This window comes from Micrasema longulum, unplaced genomic scaffold, assembly GCF_059751315.1.
Source record: "Micrasema longulum isolate JH-2025_06_02 unplaced genomic scaffold, ASM5975131v1 h1tg000487l, whole genome shotgun sequence".
Classification (NCBI taxonomy): Eukaryota; Metazoa; Arthropoda; class Insecta; order Trichoptera; family Brachycentridae; genus Micrasema; species Micrasema longulum.
The window spans coordinates 1216367-1233078 of NW_028277684.1; the positions used below are offsets into that span (position 1 = coordinate 1216367).

At 31.6% G+C, this 16712-nt stretch overlaps 2 protein-coding genes and 1 long non-coding RNA gene across 3 annotated transcripts; 2 read left to right on the top strand and 1 right to left on the bottom strand.

Annotated features, from left to right (window-relative positions):
- Positions 1-233: 233 nt before the first annotated feature.
- Positions 234-7685, top strand: LOC148281182 (uncharacterized). The gene is made up of 3 exons (XR_015822401.1): positions 234-1265; positions 1626-1670; positions 7003-7685. It is a non-coding gene; the product is annotated as an uncharacterized LOC148281182 (long non-coding RNA).
- Positions 3879-9537, bottom strand: LOC148281183 (protein FAM32A-like). The gene is made up of 2 exons (XM_088227071.1): positions 8945-9537; positions 3879-5164 (listed from the first exon to the last, which is right to left on the bottom strand). Exons 1-2 carry the CDS (start codon positions 9155-9157, stop codon positions 5042-5044), a joined length of 336 nt encoding a protein of 111 aa, XP_088083197.1. The 5' UTR covers positions 9158-9537; the 3' UTR covers positions 3879-5041.
- A 674-nt stretch (positions 9538-10211) lies between these two features.
- On the top strand, positions 10212-14992 carry udt (protein undicht). The gene is made up of 9 exons (XM_088227073.1): positions 10212-10466; positions 10694-10808; positions 10894-11128; positions 12325-12541; positions 12768-12961; positions 13150-13310; positions 13522-13626; positions 13722-14195; positions 14552-14992. The coding sequence occupies exons 1-9, from the start codon at positions 10397-10399 to the stop codon at positions 14844-14846; spliced, it is 1866 nt and encodes a 621-aa protein (XP_088083199.1). The 5' UTR covers positions 10212-10396; the 3' UTR covers positions 14847-14992.
- Positions 14993-16712: the final 1720 nt, after the last annotated feature.

A 16712-nucleotide genomic window follows, 5' to 3' on the forward strand; every position in this document is an offset into this window, starting at 1 on the left:
TAAGGTTTGACTCAAACGAACACACAAATGCATATTATTTGCACCTACATAATATATAAATAAGAATAACATATAAGTTTGATAGAAATGATTCGGATTATAAAAGTCAGGTGTCACAAACAGTTGGCCCGCAGTACGGGGATACATAATTATATTAAAAGATCTTCTCACTATAAAACTTATATTTGTTCAGGGATAGAGAGCAACGGAGAGGAGGATGCGGACAAAGACAATTTATTACCTATGTTAACAGAGTTCTTATCTGACGCTAAGAACTCTGATTATCTTCGACTGTCTATAAAGTAAAATCAAAATTAATGTACAAAATTGTGTATGTTTGAAGGAATTTTTTTAATATCTTCATCGGTAACATGTTTAGGAAAAAAAAAATCACATTCTATTTTTTACACAAAAAACTTAATTTTACATTGTAGATAAAATTGACGATGACTGTTTACTTCCAATTGTAATCGGGGCCCTGGACGAGAAACACTGAACTGTGAACACGCATCATAGCATATATTTCAGATACCGACTTGTAATAGTTGGAGGACCGGCAATATACAGGCTACTTTTTTATCCCGAAAAAATATATCCTCACATCGGGAAAATTCTTATTGGTAAACGACAATACGAATTAATTAACTAATTTCTGCCTAATAATACCACCACCCGAGCGAAGCCGCGTGTAAAAGCTAATAGGTACCTACCTTATAAATCAAGTAAAGCAGGCATCGTCAAAATGACGTTAATGGCTGTAAATAAAAACAGTGTTGCCATGGTACCCAAAATCTCCAAAAAACATATTTAAAACAATGTCCTAAAATATACAGTTATACAGAGATAATGTAGAACTATTACTAGTTCAGTTATATTTATCACATACTTACATAATTTGATTTATGTCGATCTTGTGGAAAAGTCGTGAGATTAAATGTAATAGTTTAGTGTTTTTACAACAAAATTTCATTATACATTATCTCCGTATTTTAATATATATGGCAATCTCGGTTCTGAAACGCCATTCTTGGGATAACAAGGTTCCATCAAAATTGTCCAAAATTTGTTTTATTACAATTTACATTTAAAATCCACCTTAAATAAAGTTTGAAGCAAGGCTGCCTCTTATTTGGGCTATATCATAAATGTAAATCAGCAGTACATACTACATAAAAATAACAAACTATCAAAAAAAGCTATTGAAAACGGGAAATGAAGAAGTGTGATTACTTAAAACACTCATTTGAATATAATATTATAAGAAGGTAAAAAAAGTTTCTAAAGAAAGTAATATAAATTTAGTCTAAAACAAAATAGTAGGTTATTTAGTAGAATTGGTAGAATTCAATTGTAATTATTTGTAAGGTATCCAAAATAAAATAATATTGGATTCAATTCTTATCATAATTATTATTATTGCAAAACTTATGCACGTATCACTTGATAAATTTGTGATTATTCGTCTCAAACAATTTCATTATGTATTTATTTTGTCTTAAATCACTAAATTAAAATTAATAGCCAAACTGGTTTCGGAACACGGGTGTTCCTTTGTCAAGGCGTAAAATTAAACCAAATGAAACCTTTGAAATCCTACCAAAGCTTTACGCTATATATCATTTCAGTTCGCTTCAACTATGCACAGAACTCTCCTTTGATTCGCTTCGCGGGTAATTATAATGAATTTTTTAATAACATAGATATATTTAACTGCAGCAAACTCACTTTTAAAACATGAATTAAAAAACTATTATATGAAAAAAAATATGTTTCTTCATAAAAAATATAATATTTTTGCATTATTAATTTAAGTTGTTTCTACTCACTCATATCAAACACACACTTACCCTGTCCATAAACCCACCCCCACACCATATACACTCACACACATATTCACATACCTACCAAAACCACACTCCGCTCACTTACCCACGCATCCTCACACACAAAAACTAACTGAACTGGATTTTTATAATTGTATTTGTGGAAAACTGATTTGGCTTTATTTTATATATTTTTTATTGTTGTTTTTCTGAATAAATAATAAAAAAATTAACTACTGATAGTAAATTAGTCTACATCATTAAATTTAGTATTTTGTACTGGACAAGACCTACGGAAAAAAGTATAGTGGTTTATTTTTTTTAACATCTCGTTTCATAACGTTCAAATGCGTTCAACCATTTTTCCCGCATTTTTTCATTAGGTACTAGGGATGGCCAAAAAAGATTTATTTGGCGTCTTCACCGTAGTGTTTGTGAACATCGGAACAAAACAGTACTTGTATCTTATAACTAAAGACATTTTATGGGTGTTAATTAGTTAAAACAGTGTAAAACAACCGTTTACAACAAAAACAACATATAGGCTATACGCTTTTAAACCGCTTTTAAAAATTAACGCGTGGACATAAAAAAAAAATCTGTACAGTTACCATCGTAATTTTTTTCTCTATTTTTTGCAAAATAAAAAAAAAAGTGATAATACCCTATTGTTTCAATACAAACACAAAATCGACTTTACCGACAGAAAGCGTGACGTTGCTGAGACGTGAAAAAATATTTTGTGAAGCCATAATAAATGAAAAAAAAAATCTCGCCGATCTTTTTTCAATTTATCAAGTATTTCTTACGGAATTTGTTAACGTTTTACTTTTGTAAATATGTTTTATGTTTCTTAATTATATTTTTTAAATTATAAATTCATGTTATAACTGTTAGATAAATAGTACCAGGGGGTAGTCAGTTAATTTCTAACCTATACACCAAGGGCGTCCGGTGGGGTTTTTGATTAGGGAAGCAATTAATATATAAGTAATTGGTACATAATAATATACACTGCCCTTAAGAAACTAAATACTATATACATATGATTAGAAATAGTAACAATAATTTTACATATACAGTAGGAATTTGTAATAACAAATTAACCAACTTCACTATAATATATACTTTAATGAGTAACTGCGAAGTATTTTGTGGCATTATATTTTAATTGACTAAAATGTAGTGAAACCAATATACATATATTATCTTGTTAAAAAACATGACTTTTCAACGAAAAATAATCATTATTTGAACCCGAAAAATCAACGTAATATTATGTAGTAGATTATAAATATTATTCTTATAACAAATCAATAATATATTGATTTAATGTTTAAATTCAATTCTACATTTTATTTTGTATTCCTACTCCACCACGATTTAACGATAATACTAAAGTGGGCAATCACTATCTTTAGTTATGGCAATCACTATAAATAGTGGGCAATCACTGTGATTTAATGAGCTTTATTTTTATTGTTAAAAAAAATATCACTTTTATTATAGTACTGTATTCAGTGGAAGCAATTAAATGCAAAGGTATAAGAGATAAATAGATAAAGATTTGCTAACCTTTTTTATTGTCATTGGATGAGTATGGTCAAACCTACAACCATTCAAAGTCAAAGTGTCCTTAAGCGGGCAATCATTACCTGCTTTACCCTATTTTTATTAAATCATATTTTTTCTATTGAATATTTTTTTATTGACCTGGTTATACTGACCAAAAATATATATTCATAACAAGTTCATAATGTGGATAAGCAAAATATTTTTTATATACAGCCATTTTTTCAGTCATAGAAGATATATAAGGGTATTATAGTCATAGAAGATATATATCTCCACCAAAAACGGAAAATTAGTTATTGATGCCAAAATAAACTATACATAAAAACCTACCTACCTAAATAATAGCGTAATTCAAAACCGTCTCTAAATCTTGCAAAAACATAATACCCGCTAATATTAAATTAGTTCAAATAAATGAAAAATTAAAATCAAATTCACGTGGTAAACAATAAATGTGGTTTTTAGAAAGAAAAAAATATATAGAATTCAGAAGGTACTTTATTTACACGACATATTTTTATCAGTAAGAGACTCGGCTATCAATAATATATTTTTTATACTTCTTTTACTCTTATTATTCTTCAACCTACATTCAAGAAAAGTCTTAGTTCAATATATTTTATTTAGTTTTACTCATTGGAATATAATTAATTAATCAAAATTCACTAACACTTATTGCTGAGACAATACACAAAATATGGAGTAACTTATTGTAAAAAGCACGGTTATGTGTTTAGTACTTTACCAATAGCACTTATTTTGTCTTTCACTTTTTTCACCACAGATATTTCTTTGGAGTCAAAACCAGATTGCTTCATATAGATCAGAACATTATTAATAGAATTTATGGCGTCTTTATTACTCAAATAGTCATAACTCGGATCAGTGTTTACAGGAATAATCTTCTCTTTTTTAACAATCGGTTCTAAAAAGTCAGTGTGAGCATTATTTGTTTGATTATTTGGATCTTGAAATTGTTTTAGATCGGCAAGAGGATCGCCGTCAAATTTCTGTTGAACAAATGCTAGGGTTCTTTTTGTTTGATTTTTTCTTGTTATAATGGAATCATTACGATCAGTACGAAGGTTTTCTAATATTTCCATGTTTCCTGTTGAATTCTCTACAAATGGGGTTTCTTCGACAATTTCGCATATTCCATACCTTTGTTTAAACCTGGTCAACCATCCAGTGGAAGCGTTAAAATTGCCTTCCAGCCCAAAGGCTTCGTAAAAATATTTTGCCTGACGAACACACATGGGTCCCGATATGAGGACGCCGGCAGTTCGCTTTTGAATAAACCAGTCCAATAAAGCGACGTCGACTTCTTCATATTTCGATTTCTTCATCGACTTACGCTTCAAAGAATTGTTTCCCTCTAACCGCGAAACAAACTCCATTATGTTGGATTTATTCTTTTTAATATCTCTGACTGTTGTGTTAGATATACCAAAGTGATCACTAACACTTGCGACGGATTGTCCACTCTCTAACTGTTTGATGACATTTAATTTATCTTTGATTGTCAGAACTACTTTTTTCCTTTTTCCTTCCATATCTTTAACAGTTCATAATTTACATTACATTTAGATGATGTTCTTTTTTTTTTTTGTATTTCCGATACAAGTCAAAGGAAGAGAAGGTGTTTACTTAGTCCAAGAGACTTTGGGAATGTCAAAGTGCTCGGTGAGACTATCCAAATGCTGATTGAATTTCTCCACTCTCTGTTTGTGAGTCATCGCTGCCTTCTGAGCGATCCTCTCTTTTTGCTGAAAAAAAAAATATGTGTGAGATATTAGAAACTACCTTTAATGTTATGTCTATAAACAAAATCATTTTCAAAAAGGCAAATAAGTATTAACTCTGGATTTATAACTATTAGCCCGTGGTATTGCCCAATATGCAAAAATATGTGACATTGGCAGAGTGAACGAAATAGAAAATGTATCTTTTCAGTACCTTCCTAATTAGTTAGGTATTTATTTAGTTAATATAATATACACGGCACGTAGTGCTTTTTACTTTACAAAAAATATATATTGTGTAGAAATAAACACTTCAATACAGTAGATAAAAGAGGAAAAAAAAGCATTAAAAGTTTATATTTAAAAGAGTTGATAAACTATACTTTATGTTAAATATATCAGCAACGTCAGAATAGTTATTGCCGAGTACATGAAGTCGATTCAGAATAGCATTATACGAGTATATCGTTCGAGAATTGTTGCAACTAAACAGAGGCACTTGACAAGTCATTATTCCAGGTACCTTGAAGTTAATGAAATCATAGTTAATAAATTCATATCTGATTCCAAGTTGAAAATTAACTCTTTTTTTAATTTTTAAATCTTTCAAGAGTATATTGGTGTGAACTATAATACGGAATCCATATAGTTGAGTTGTATTCCAACTGGCTCCTAACTAAAGCTGTATACATCAATTTTAGAGTATTAATATTTTTAAAGTCCTTTGTTACTCGCAAAATAAATCCTAACATTTTTAAAGATTTATTGGCTATGCAGTTTATGTGACTGATAAAAGACAACTTTTGATCAAAAATGACACCTATATCTCGCACTTCAGAAACAGAAACTAATTTGTTGTTCCCAATATGGTATGGGTATGTAAATACAGATATGCAAAAACTACAGCGGGAGTGATCAGCCTGCTTAGAAATTTTGTTTCTGAAATATAGGGCTTCGAGCGTCTCAAGATACAAAATGTTAAGAATTGCGTACTATTTTTTTCAAGCGTGATTGTAATTAAACCCCTGTGTGGAATAACAGCGTTGAATCAAAAAGTAGGTTCTAAGATAATGACTGTTAAACATTTCAGTTGATTGGGTGTGCGGTGGTTTAACTTTGTGCGGAATGAAGTAATAAGAGAATGGACGCAGCAAACTCCGGTGACAACTGTCATCAAGCAGAGGAGATACGGTTGGCTTGGCCATGTACTGCGGACGCCTCCTGAGAGCCTTAACCACGCTTGCCTACTTTACAAGGCTTCAGGTTCTCGACGTCCCGGACGTCCACTGCTGACTGCTCATCGTCAGTTCACGTCAGAACTACGAGACGCGAATCTGACTTGGAAGGATGCACAGGAGCTGGCAGCCGACAGAGATGCCTAATGGATCTTTGTGGACACCATATGCTCCAACTAGGGAGCGGACATGGAATGATGATGATGATGTAGTGTAAGAACATTCTTTTTGAAGTTTTAATAAATTTATGTGCACAAAGTTAGTTTGAGTAATACACTACAGTTATTTTTATCACTTTATTTGAAATATTTAAGTAAAAAAAAGCAATGAATAAATTAAAAAGTAACATGATTTTTCCATAAATAAACAAAAAGCCTTATCCGAACGCTTTTCTTCCATGATATAATATTTTTTGTCCGTATAACATGCTCATCATTCACTCCTGAGTTCATCGCGTTTGTTTTCATTAGCTATTTTTTATGTTTTTTTATTTGTTTTTATTCCATACATATATTTACATAGAAATATAATTACAAAAATTGCACTTTAGAAAAATATATCTTAAAATGAAGCTATAACATAAATTGGAAAAAATTAATCAATATTAATTTGATATCATTATTTAAGATGGAAGGTTCATTACAAGAATATGAAGAAACAGAACAATATCTCATGGTAAATCCGATCCAGGGCCTCGATTATGATGAGAAGATAAAGACGTCATACCTCCACCTTGACGGTATAGTTGAAGATAAATTCCCTCTAGCGATTACAAAGATATACTACCGACCCCCCAACTTCGAGTTTTGGGTAGGTACATCGATATGAAACAAGGGGAGGCGTACGTCATGGTACACATATCTACGCTCTAAAATGGCATAGCTTCAGTATGACATCATAGTTGAAGATAAAAGTCTCCCAACCGACTACATAGATATACTACCGATACCCCCTCATCAAGTTTTGGTGCAAGTACATCGGTTTTTACCGACAGGTCTAGAACCCCTCGAAACGTTTATCTACGCATATATAGAAGATGTATTAAATATACAGATATAATAAAAATTTTAATCGTTTTGAGGTCAGCACTTTTTTTCTTAAAAGCTTATTAAAAATATGAGAGAGAAATGAGTAAGTTTTGAAGTCGAATTAAATTCCGACATAACTGTCACTTTAATAAAACGAACGCCTAGATGTGAAAATAATGTCGCTAGGTTCTGTCCTATTGACAAACAAGAGTATCTAGGCGTCAGACACAGATTATATGCGTCAAAAAGTTACCACTCTAAAAAAATATTTTTTTAATTATATTTTTTCCATCTGTTTTACTATCTTTCCGAGTGTATGTATCGAGACGTTATAAAAGCCGGCTTTATAGTCGATCGGTAGATACATACAGACGATCGTTAAGCGTACCGTCTAGGTGATTTCCAAAAGTCATGCAAAATTAATGTTTAAGCAAGCATTTTTTGCTTGAATTGGGATTTCTCGTAGTTTATAATTGCTTTGAAGTGAGCACTTTTTATTACAGAAGCCTATTTAAAATATAAATGAGAACTATTTTAAATGTTAATGACGTAAGGAACGCGGACTAATTGTTTGCGGTCATTCCATTGGCTTGTTTCGATCATATGATGTCGATATGACAAGTAGGTAGAACATACCGAGGTAAGATACAGACAGTGCAGAAGCTAAGTATACCGTCTCGATATATACAGATGAAGATAGTGTTCATAATCGAGGCACTGAAAGCTCTAAAATGTCATCAATGTTTGGCGACGATGGAAAATGTACAATGGTCTCACACAAGTCTAAAAACAACAAAAATTGTATTTCGCTTTCTACTACACACGAAACTGGTAGTATAGCATCTTCTGGCACACCGGATATAGTTTAATATTATAATTCCACTAAAGGTGGCATCGACACTTGATCAAATGTGTAGAAATATATATGTGTGTCATGCAGAAGAAAGACATGGCCCCAAAGGTGGCCTCTCTGCTTCTTTTTTGGTGTGCTAAATATGACGATAATAAATATTTATTATATTTATCTCCATTAAATGGTTAAAAACAGCAACTATTATCTCGTAGGTCTTTTACAAAACACATAACTGAGAAACTAAGTGAACCTCGGTTACGTCTGAGACGCGAAATGCAAACTTTAAAGCACTTCTTGAAATAAATTGAGGATTCTGGGATTAAAAAAACGTCGAAAAACGAGGTACCGATGCACTTGGTGCAAAAAATTCATGTGTATGGAGCACCATGGCCAAATAGCAATGATTGTTTGAAATGAATATTTTTTGTTTTTGTTTATTATCATGTTTTGCTAATAAAATATAATTTATTTTATTAGGATTACTAAGTAAACACAATTGTCAACTTGAAAGTTTATATTCGAGAGACTAATGGTTTTGAAAATTATATTTCCCAACTATGGTTATGGAACTAGGGTTGATTCTATCAGAAGCGTACAGAATCATTCGTACAGAAGCTTACACGAATCAATTTTGGCTATAATTTAATGAATTAAGAAAGAGAAGATAGCGTAGACTGATTATATTTACCATTTTGTCGTGCATTTTCTGAAAGGCCAATTCAGCAGGAGTTCGTTTTGACTCGGCTACAGATTGCTTCACCTCAGACTCCACGACTTTACTCGCTTTTTCGGATATTTTCTTTTCTTTATTCTTCTTTCGTTTTTTACCGACGCCAGAATCGCCTTTAAGGTTTAATTTTCCACGAGAAACACAAGAATATTGATCAGCTTCATCACCCATTTCAACTTATCGCGACTATTTGGCTGAATTTGACAAATGACAACTGGAGAGAAAAGGCAAAAATATTAATTTGCGTAGAAAATGACTTAGTTTTATACGAGCATAATGCAGAATACCATAAACTTGAATTTTAAAATAATCATCTCTATGTGTATACGAAATCAATAGGCATTCTTTCGTAATAGTGATTCCATCAGCTCTTGCTAATAGACTGAAAATTTAAAACTCCTGCAAGTTCTAAAACTTTTACTTTCCACCCCAGGGCTGGTATTCTGAATGGAATTGCGCGAAGAGATCGCTCTGTTAGCGAATATTTAGTACGTAAATATGGATTAAAATTGCGTTTTCTACGAGCGCTTTTGCGTTCAAAATATTACCCCAGCAAAAAAATGCAAGTTATGTCAATAGTTCTCATTGCTATATTATATTTATTTGTGTGTATGGTTTATGCCTTTCTACGTAGGCACAATTCAATTATTTATTTGGGTGTTAATTTACTATTCAAAAATAAAATTAAATTCGGTGCTTTATTTCTTATTTTGCTTCTCGATTTTCTTTTTAATTTATTTCGCAAAAGTCAGCAAACCGAAAAATTGATTAAATACGAATGATTTAACATAAAGGCAGAATCGATACCGTCTCCACAAAGGTCTGGGTACTAGAAACGCTCCTAAGGGTAGAATTTATTTAAAGACCTTGGTCACCAGAAAGTTTCTACTTTTATCCAAACTGTCATACTTCGTAAACCATAAATACGTATTACTTAAAAATAATTATCCTACTTGCCAAATCACCGCTCATTTGCAATTTTTAGCTTTAAAAATAGTAATTTGTCAAAAAAAAAACTGTTATTCCAAAGAAGAAGGAAGGTGTCGATGAATACATTTAGTTGTAAGTTTGAGGATTATTTCTTAAGTGATAAAATAATTTATTTATCGCCAATATCGTATTTCATAACGATTCGTTTTACGTAAGTCAAACATTTTCACTACCTAAATAGGTACTCCAAAAAAAATTATTGGATTCACAAAATTTATATCTGTTTGTCTATGGCAGTTAAGCGAATGTTTTCACTGATGGTTTGTCAGTGGTTTGTCAGTTGTGATTATTTCATAATTGCATTATTTGGTTTTGGTCATTTGTTGTCAGTTTCTCAGCACGCTGTCGTCGCCGTTATCGAATGGATCAGAAAACGCCTACTTTTGTTGTCACTTGTCACTAAGTAACAAATAAAGCACAATGGAGTTTTACAAAAATATATTTCGCTCGGTTAATAAGCCTCTACTTTGTGGATTTCTTTTATTATTTGGTAATATCACATTATGTTTATTTGGTCAACGCCCTAACAATAACACATCAATGACTAATCCTACACATGCCTTTAATATAAAATAACTCGGCGACTTAAATACATTATATTTATGCCTGGAAATCCGTACCTTGGTTAAAAGAATTCTTCAAAAGTACTTGCGTACGATTAAATCGCGGGTACGAGTTATATTGTTTTCCAGTAACATGACTTATTTACATTTTCAGTCTCGGGTATCAGTGCCGAATGCCAAATTCCATTGATTATCAGAGGAGCGTGGTTTTCTTGGGAAAATGGTAAAAGTACTCTTACTGAAATCAATGCCGAAGAGATGACAAGAAGGTTTGTTTTTGAAAAGGTATTCTGTTTTCAAACAATCCATTATCTATGTAAATTGATATAACTTAAGCATTAATATTATTTATAGGGGGGTTTGTGTTGACATTCAAGAAGACTATCATGTAAATTATACTATGATTCTTCGTCATTCATCGTGTTACTACTGCGTAAAGTTAATAGTGAGGACTGTCAATGTACTAGAGAAGATGGAGACTCCTTGTGTGAACCTCGCTCCTGGAGAAGAGCCGACAGTGTCCCGTGTCTGCAAAGGTCTCAATCCAGATCAACAAGTTGTCACTCTGTTCAGTGAAAATCCCGTCCCAGTTAGTATTACACGCAATTATTTATACTATTTATTAATACATGTAAATAAAATAAATACACATATGCGTACAAACTCATTCCGGTACATAGGGAATTATTAGTGCATTATACTATACAATAAACAAATGTCTAGACAATTGACAATTCAAGGAACTGTCAAAACAAGATAATATAAAATTATCACTTATACTGTTGAAAAACTGTTTATGAAAAATCTTTAAGTATTATTCTTTAGATATTATGATGTTATTGTTGCTTTTATTTCACCAGGCGTTTATTGTACAAGGACTGGGCAATATTATTTTTATTTACTAAAAATATTACACAAGCATTAGTTGATTACAGAGACATAGTTTATAGTGACAAAACCAGGAACGATCCATGCCTGTGCACCTGCCCCGACTTGCTAGAAAATCCGTGTTTAGTTAGGGCAAAGCAAGCTTTTTACCCAATTTTGTTGATCGAATGTATTTTTTTTTGGAGTTGCGTGTATTGTAATTATGAATGTGACTATTAAAACTGTTATTTAAAGTTGAGTGTGCTGAGAAATTTAGAATATTCAAAATGGCATTGGGGATATCATGTATAAGTTTGAATGGAGGAATTTCCACCTGGCGTTAAATGTTCATCCCAAGGCAAACCAAGGATGTTTCTCAAAGCTCTGTTCTGAATAACCCGAATCTCAGATATTTGTTTTTTTAGTAGCAAATCCCCACTTTCAAGACAAGTAAGAAAGGTGATATTACCATACCACACCCTTAGTATAAGGCAATCTTTAGGTAGACCAATTGTAGCTTATTATGATCATGTGTTAAATGAAGACAAGATGATCAGTCTTGCACTTAAGATCCAGTACAGGGAGTGTGAAATACTGCGGTGAAGGAATACCTTTCAAACAATTATTTCATCTTAACTTTCGATGAAGTCCTGCGTTCAGTTTCTCATTCTATTTACAATTTGCGTACATAGGCAGCGGCAAATGTTGCGTTAAATTGGAAATATTAAATTATTCTAACTAGTTTCTTGTAATATGATTAAATTTGAATAATAATGTTGAAATTTGCTAATATACCTGTATTTGTAATAGTCATAATAATTATAAGTAATGCATTTCTTATTTTTATATGTTGTACTGATATTTAATAACCTTACTCCGAAGTGGCCAGTATAAATATGGAGTTTATTTTATTTTCAGGTAAATTGTCGCTCATCTTTGGAAGGAGTCTGGCAATTTGCGTACCAAAACCGGTTCCGCTTCACTGGAGAATGTAATGCGCCTGACGCCCAAATCAGGTCGTGTCAAACAGCTGGAACACAGTTCCTTATTACTAATCAAAAATTCAACATTACTTACAAGAGCTGTCTCGGAATGTCTGGCACATTTGATGGTACTGTGGAGTACAGTTGCCTAGGTGAGCCATTATTTTTTTATTTCTTAAATTATATTACATCATGGAATAGTGTGGGCACTAAGAATAACAAATCATAATTGGAAACAAAATGTTTTAATTCCACTTGTGGATTATATAAACTTTGCACATTATAAGGTGTCTAATAATACTATAACTCCCGTATTAAAAAAAAAACGCTTCACAACTTCAAAATTTTATCTAAAAAATGAAATTTTTAATTCCACAGGAGATTGGTTTGTTGGTAAGAACCACTTTTTTGCTGTCGCTAACACTAAAGAATCCCGTAAAGATGAGAAATACAGGTGTTTTCTAAAAAACAGAGATGATGATTTATACATTGGAGCATCTATCACTGCAGAATGTAATGTACTAAAAACTCCTGAGAAATCTCCCGAAAGGCTGAGAATAACACCTGTCAAGGTTTGTATTTATTCTTACATAATATTCTGAATCATTTATTTATTTTTTATTGAATATTCTTCTTTTCATTACAGTTTATTATGTATGTACAAAGACAAAATAAAGTAAGACATTGATAAAATCTCACACAAGCATATCCCACGTGTGGATATACAGAACAGTATTCTTAATCATTTTTATGTTTTCAGTCTGAAATAGTCGAACCTGGCTGCCGTTTACCACAAAACTTCTCCGGCGATTGGATAAACACTGCTAATATAGATGCTGATGTATTCATCAATGAGACCCATATTATAGAAACTTGGTACCCAGATGAAGGTCGATTCAGACGCACTATTTATGTGTGCAGGTGGGTTCAGAATATTATATATTATCCATTTACCTCAAAATGCTTATTTATTTATTTGACAATCGTAGTCTGCATTACTTTACGGGTTGTTTATGTTATGTAATCTACTTCGAGCATGTCTAATCGTTCAAAAATTCATATTGAAGCAAACTCAGCAAAGGGGAAAGATTAACAATTTTATTAATACCTCATGTAATTAAATTATTTTTAGAGAACAGCGTGATTCCCGTGTAATGATGGCCCGCCTTACTGTTGATGGTTGTCAAAAAGATTTTGTTTGTTTCGATTTTGTACCACAACATCACAATATAATAAGGTAAATTATTATTGTTATTGCATTAATATATTCGTATAAATTTGCTTGTATTACTGAAAATACTAAGCTTATTACTGTATTTGGCTATCTCGCAGGTATCGCAAAGGCATCGCTGTAATAAAAGACGATTTCCATACAGTCTGTTCCTGGGTACAATTTCCAAACAAGGATCAGTGGAAATATGATCTGTTTCTAGCCAAAAATCCAGTAGGAATACGCTGTCCAGTTGCAGGAAAATTCAATTTTACACAGAAAGGCGATGTTCCATTTGAAACAAGAATTCTCGGTGGTGTGACGCTTAGCCCTCGTCCAAACATTTATTGCAAACAAAACATTTCTGACTTCTCCGTTTGCGATACGGATCAAAAAGAAATAGCTATCGATGAAACTTACTGCCTCTCTGTGGACCACCTGGGAAGACCTGTTGATATTTATAGTGACCCAGATTATAGAATGAAGTGCATCGGTTATTGGAAAGAGAATCTTAAATCCTACTTGATCACTTATGATGAGCTTGATGCATTTTCCAAGTACAGATGTTGGGTTTACCAGCGTTCAGATCTAAACAGGTATGTATACTTAACATGTCATTTCTACATGCATAAAAATGTTTGATTTTGTTGATTCACTTTTTTAAATATCATGCTTAAGGTCTCGGGTTTGATTCCCAGCAAGGTTGACATGAAATCTGGTGAGTATTTCTTCTGTTATTTTTCACTATTTCCGTGAACTGACATCTTAAACATAAAACATCGGTTTAATATTAAAATATCTTAAAAATACATCTTCATGGATGTCTAATATAGGTAATCCATAATATATGTATATCTTAATACTTTCTTTGTTTTGATGATTTGTTTTATTTAACTCGCCCAACATTTGAATATACATACTTAAGTAACTGTAATGTTTTATCTTTATCTAGAGTCCTGATGTCGCAAGCTATCGGCCCGTTCTGCGACCTCCGACAAGATGTGACATCCTCCAATTACACGGAAGGTGCCGGGGTAAGCCTAGAGATGGAAGAGTATGAGAGGGAAAGGGATCAGTGCCCTATGCACTTTGACGATGGCTCTAACCCGTGGGTGAAGACAGAAAGTTATGTGAAAATATTTTCATACAATTACTGGGGCAGTTCTGGAGCCTCGGCAATCTCAACATTCCATATTAGTGTTATTCTCTCCGTATCCACATGTTTATTTTTAATGTTGGCTTCGTGAACTAACTTTTCAATGAAGAGTTAATTGCCTGATATGTTAAGGGCCAGTTTTATAAACATCCATAAGTGAGCTTGATACCATTTTTAATCAATATTTTGTATACCCACTGATTTTAGCATTTTATAAACGTTCGTAGCATTACCAGTCAGTTAAATAATGGTTGAATGGTAACCACCCGATTTTGGCCAGATTAATGCAGTATGATCCATTATCTTTACTGTCGATGCTGTATTTAACACTAATATGTTGACACATAGTTTTTTTTATCATTTCTTTCATTCTTCGCCTAATTCATTTGCAATATGTGATTATTTCCTATATGTTTTACCATTCTTATATTATTTTACACCACGTTGTATTAAGCAGGGATAATATACATAGTATTAGATATGCAAATAAGAAAACAAGTATAGATTTGTATTATTAATAATAAAAATCAAAAAGTATTGTAATTAATGTATTTTTAAATCCACGGGGCATAATCGATTTGTTTTTCTTTCTTTCGTCATTTTTTATTTATATTCTATCAAATCTGTGTGTGACGAATTTTCTTAAACAATAATGCAACATAACAATATGTGTTTTTAAATTTATTTGTTTTTAAATATTGATCTAATAATATTTATTTTAATATATTTACCCATTGACTTAAGATTTTATGTAACATTTTAATAGAATCTGTTGACAAAAAATTTCAAAATGAACGCATGGTAAATTTTTGTGGGATATTTTATAATTCATATTGAAAAAATAGCCTTGCGTACTATTTGCGCTGAGACTTTAGAATTCAGAATTCCAATAGCTAACATCACAGACAACTTATTAAAAAACCGAAATTGCTACTAGAATTCGACATTTGCTCAAAATGCTTACCAGTGACCATCGGTGTATACAAATTGGTTTATAAAATACACAACCGTCAGTTACTGTTAGGGACGGATAATGGTTCATAGCGCTTACGGAAATTTGATAGATTGTTTATATAACTGGTCCTAAGTAGATATAGTTTTACACTTTGATAATTCACTAGTATGAATGAACGTGTCTCGTAGTTATTTAAAGCTTGAAGCACCAGATTTTTAACTGATACATCTAAAGTAAAACAAATGCAGTAAAAATATCTTAGTAAGCAAATTTGCTAACTCTTTTTTTTATAAAAATGTTCTCTGTTCAAATACACATGATTTGTAAATTTAACAATAATTCCAAAATTACTGCAAATAGGTACCCTTAAAAATACCTTAAATTTGTAATTTCTATTTTTATACTGCTGTGGAGCTGGCAAATCAGTATGTATATTTTCATTGACCAAATTGTATTAAGTTAAATTTTATCATACACCAAACCATTTCCTTTTAATACATATTATGTATGTTGATTGTTTTGTTGTAATTTTTTTTTTATAATCTGTCTTGTGTAATTTTTTTCCTGACTGAAAATAAAACTAATGTACTGTCCCATTTAGATGTAAGTCATTCTCCGTCCAAGTACTTTAGTATAAAAAAAATTAATCCGCCCTTTACATATTTTTATTCGTTTTGTTCTTAGGTATAAGTTTTTTTTACAAAATGTATTATCATAAAATACATATTATATATAATATTAGGTACATCTTGTTTTAGTACTTTTTTATATTAAAAATTATGAAATATACACATATTATGTAATTTAAATAAGTTTGGATTATTTTGTTTCTACTTAAAATATGTACAAATACAATTTGCTCTCACTATTGCAACACATGAAAAGTTATTAAATGTACTAAAATTTATTCAATGAAAAAGTAACCTTAAAGTTTATAAATCTAATATGTCTTAAATTGATCCAATCTTGTTCTAAATTTAGTAACTCCGTCCAGTTGGTATG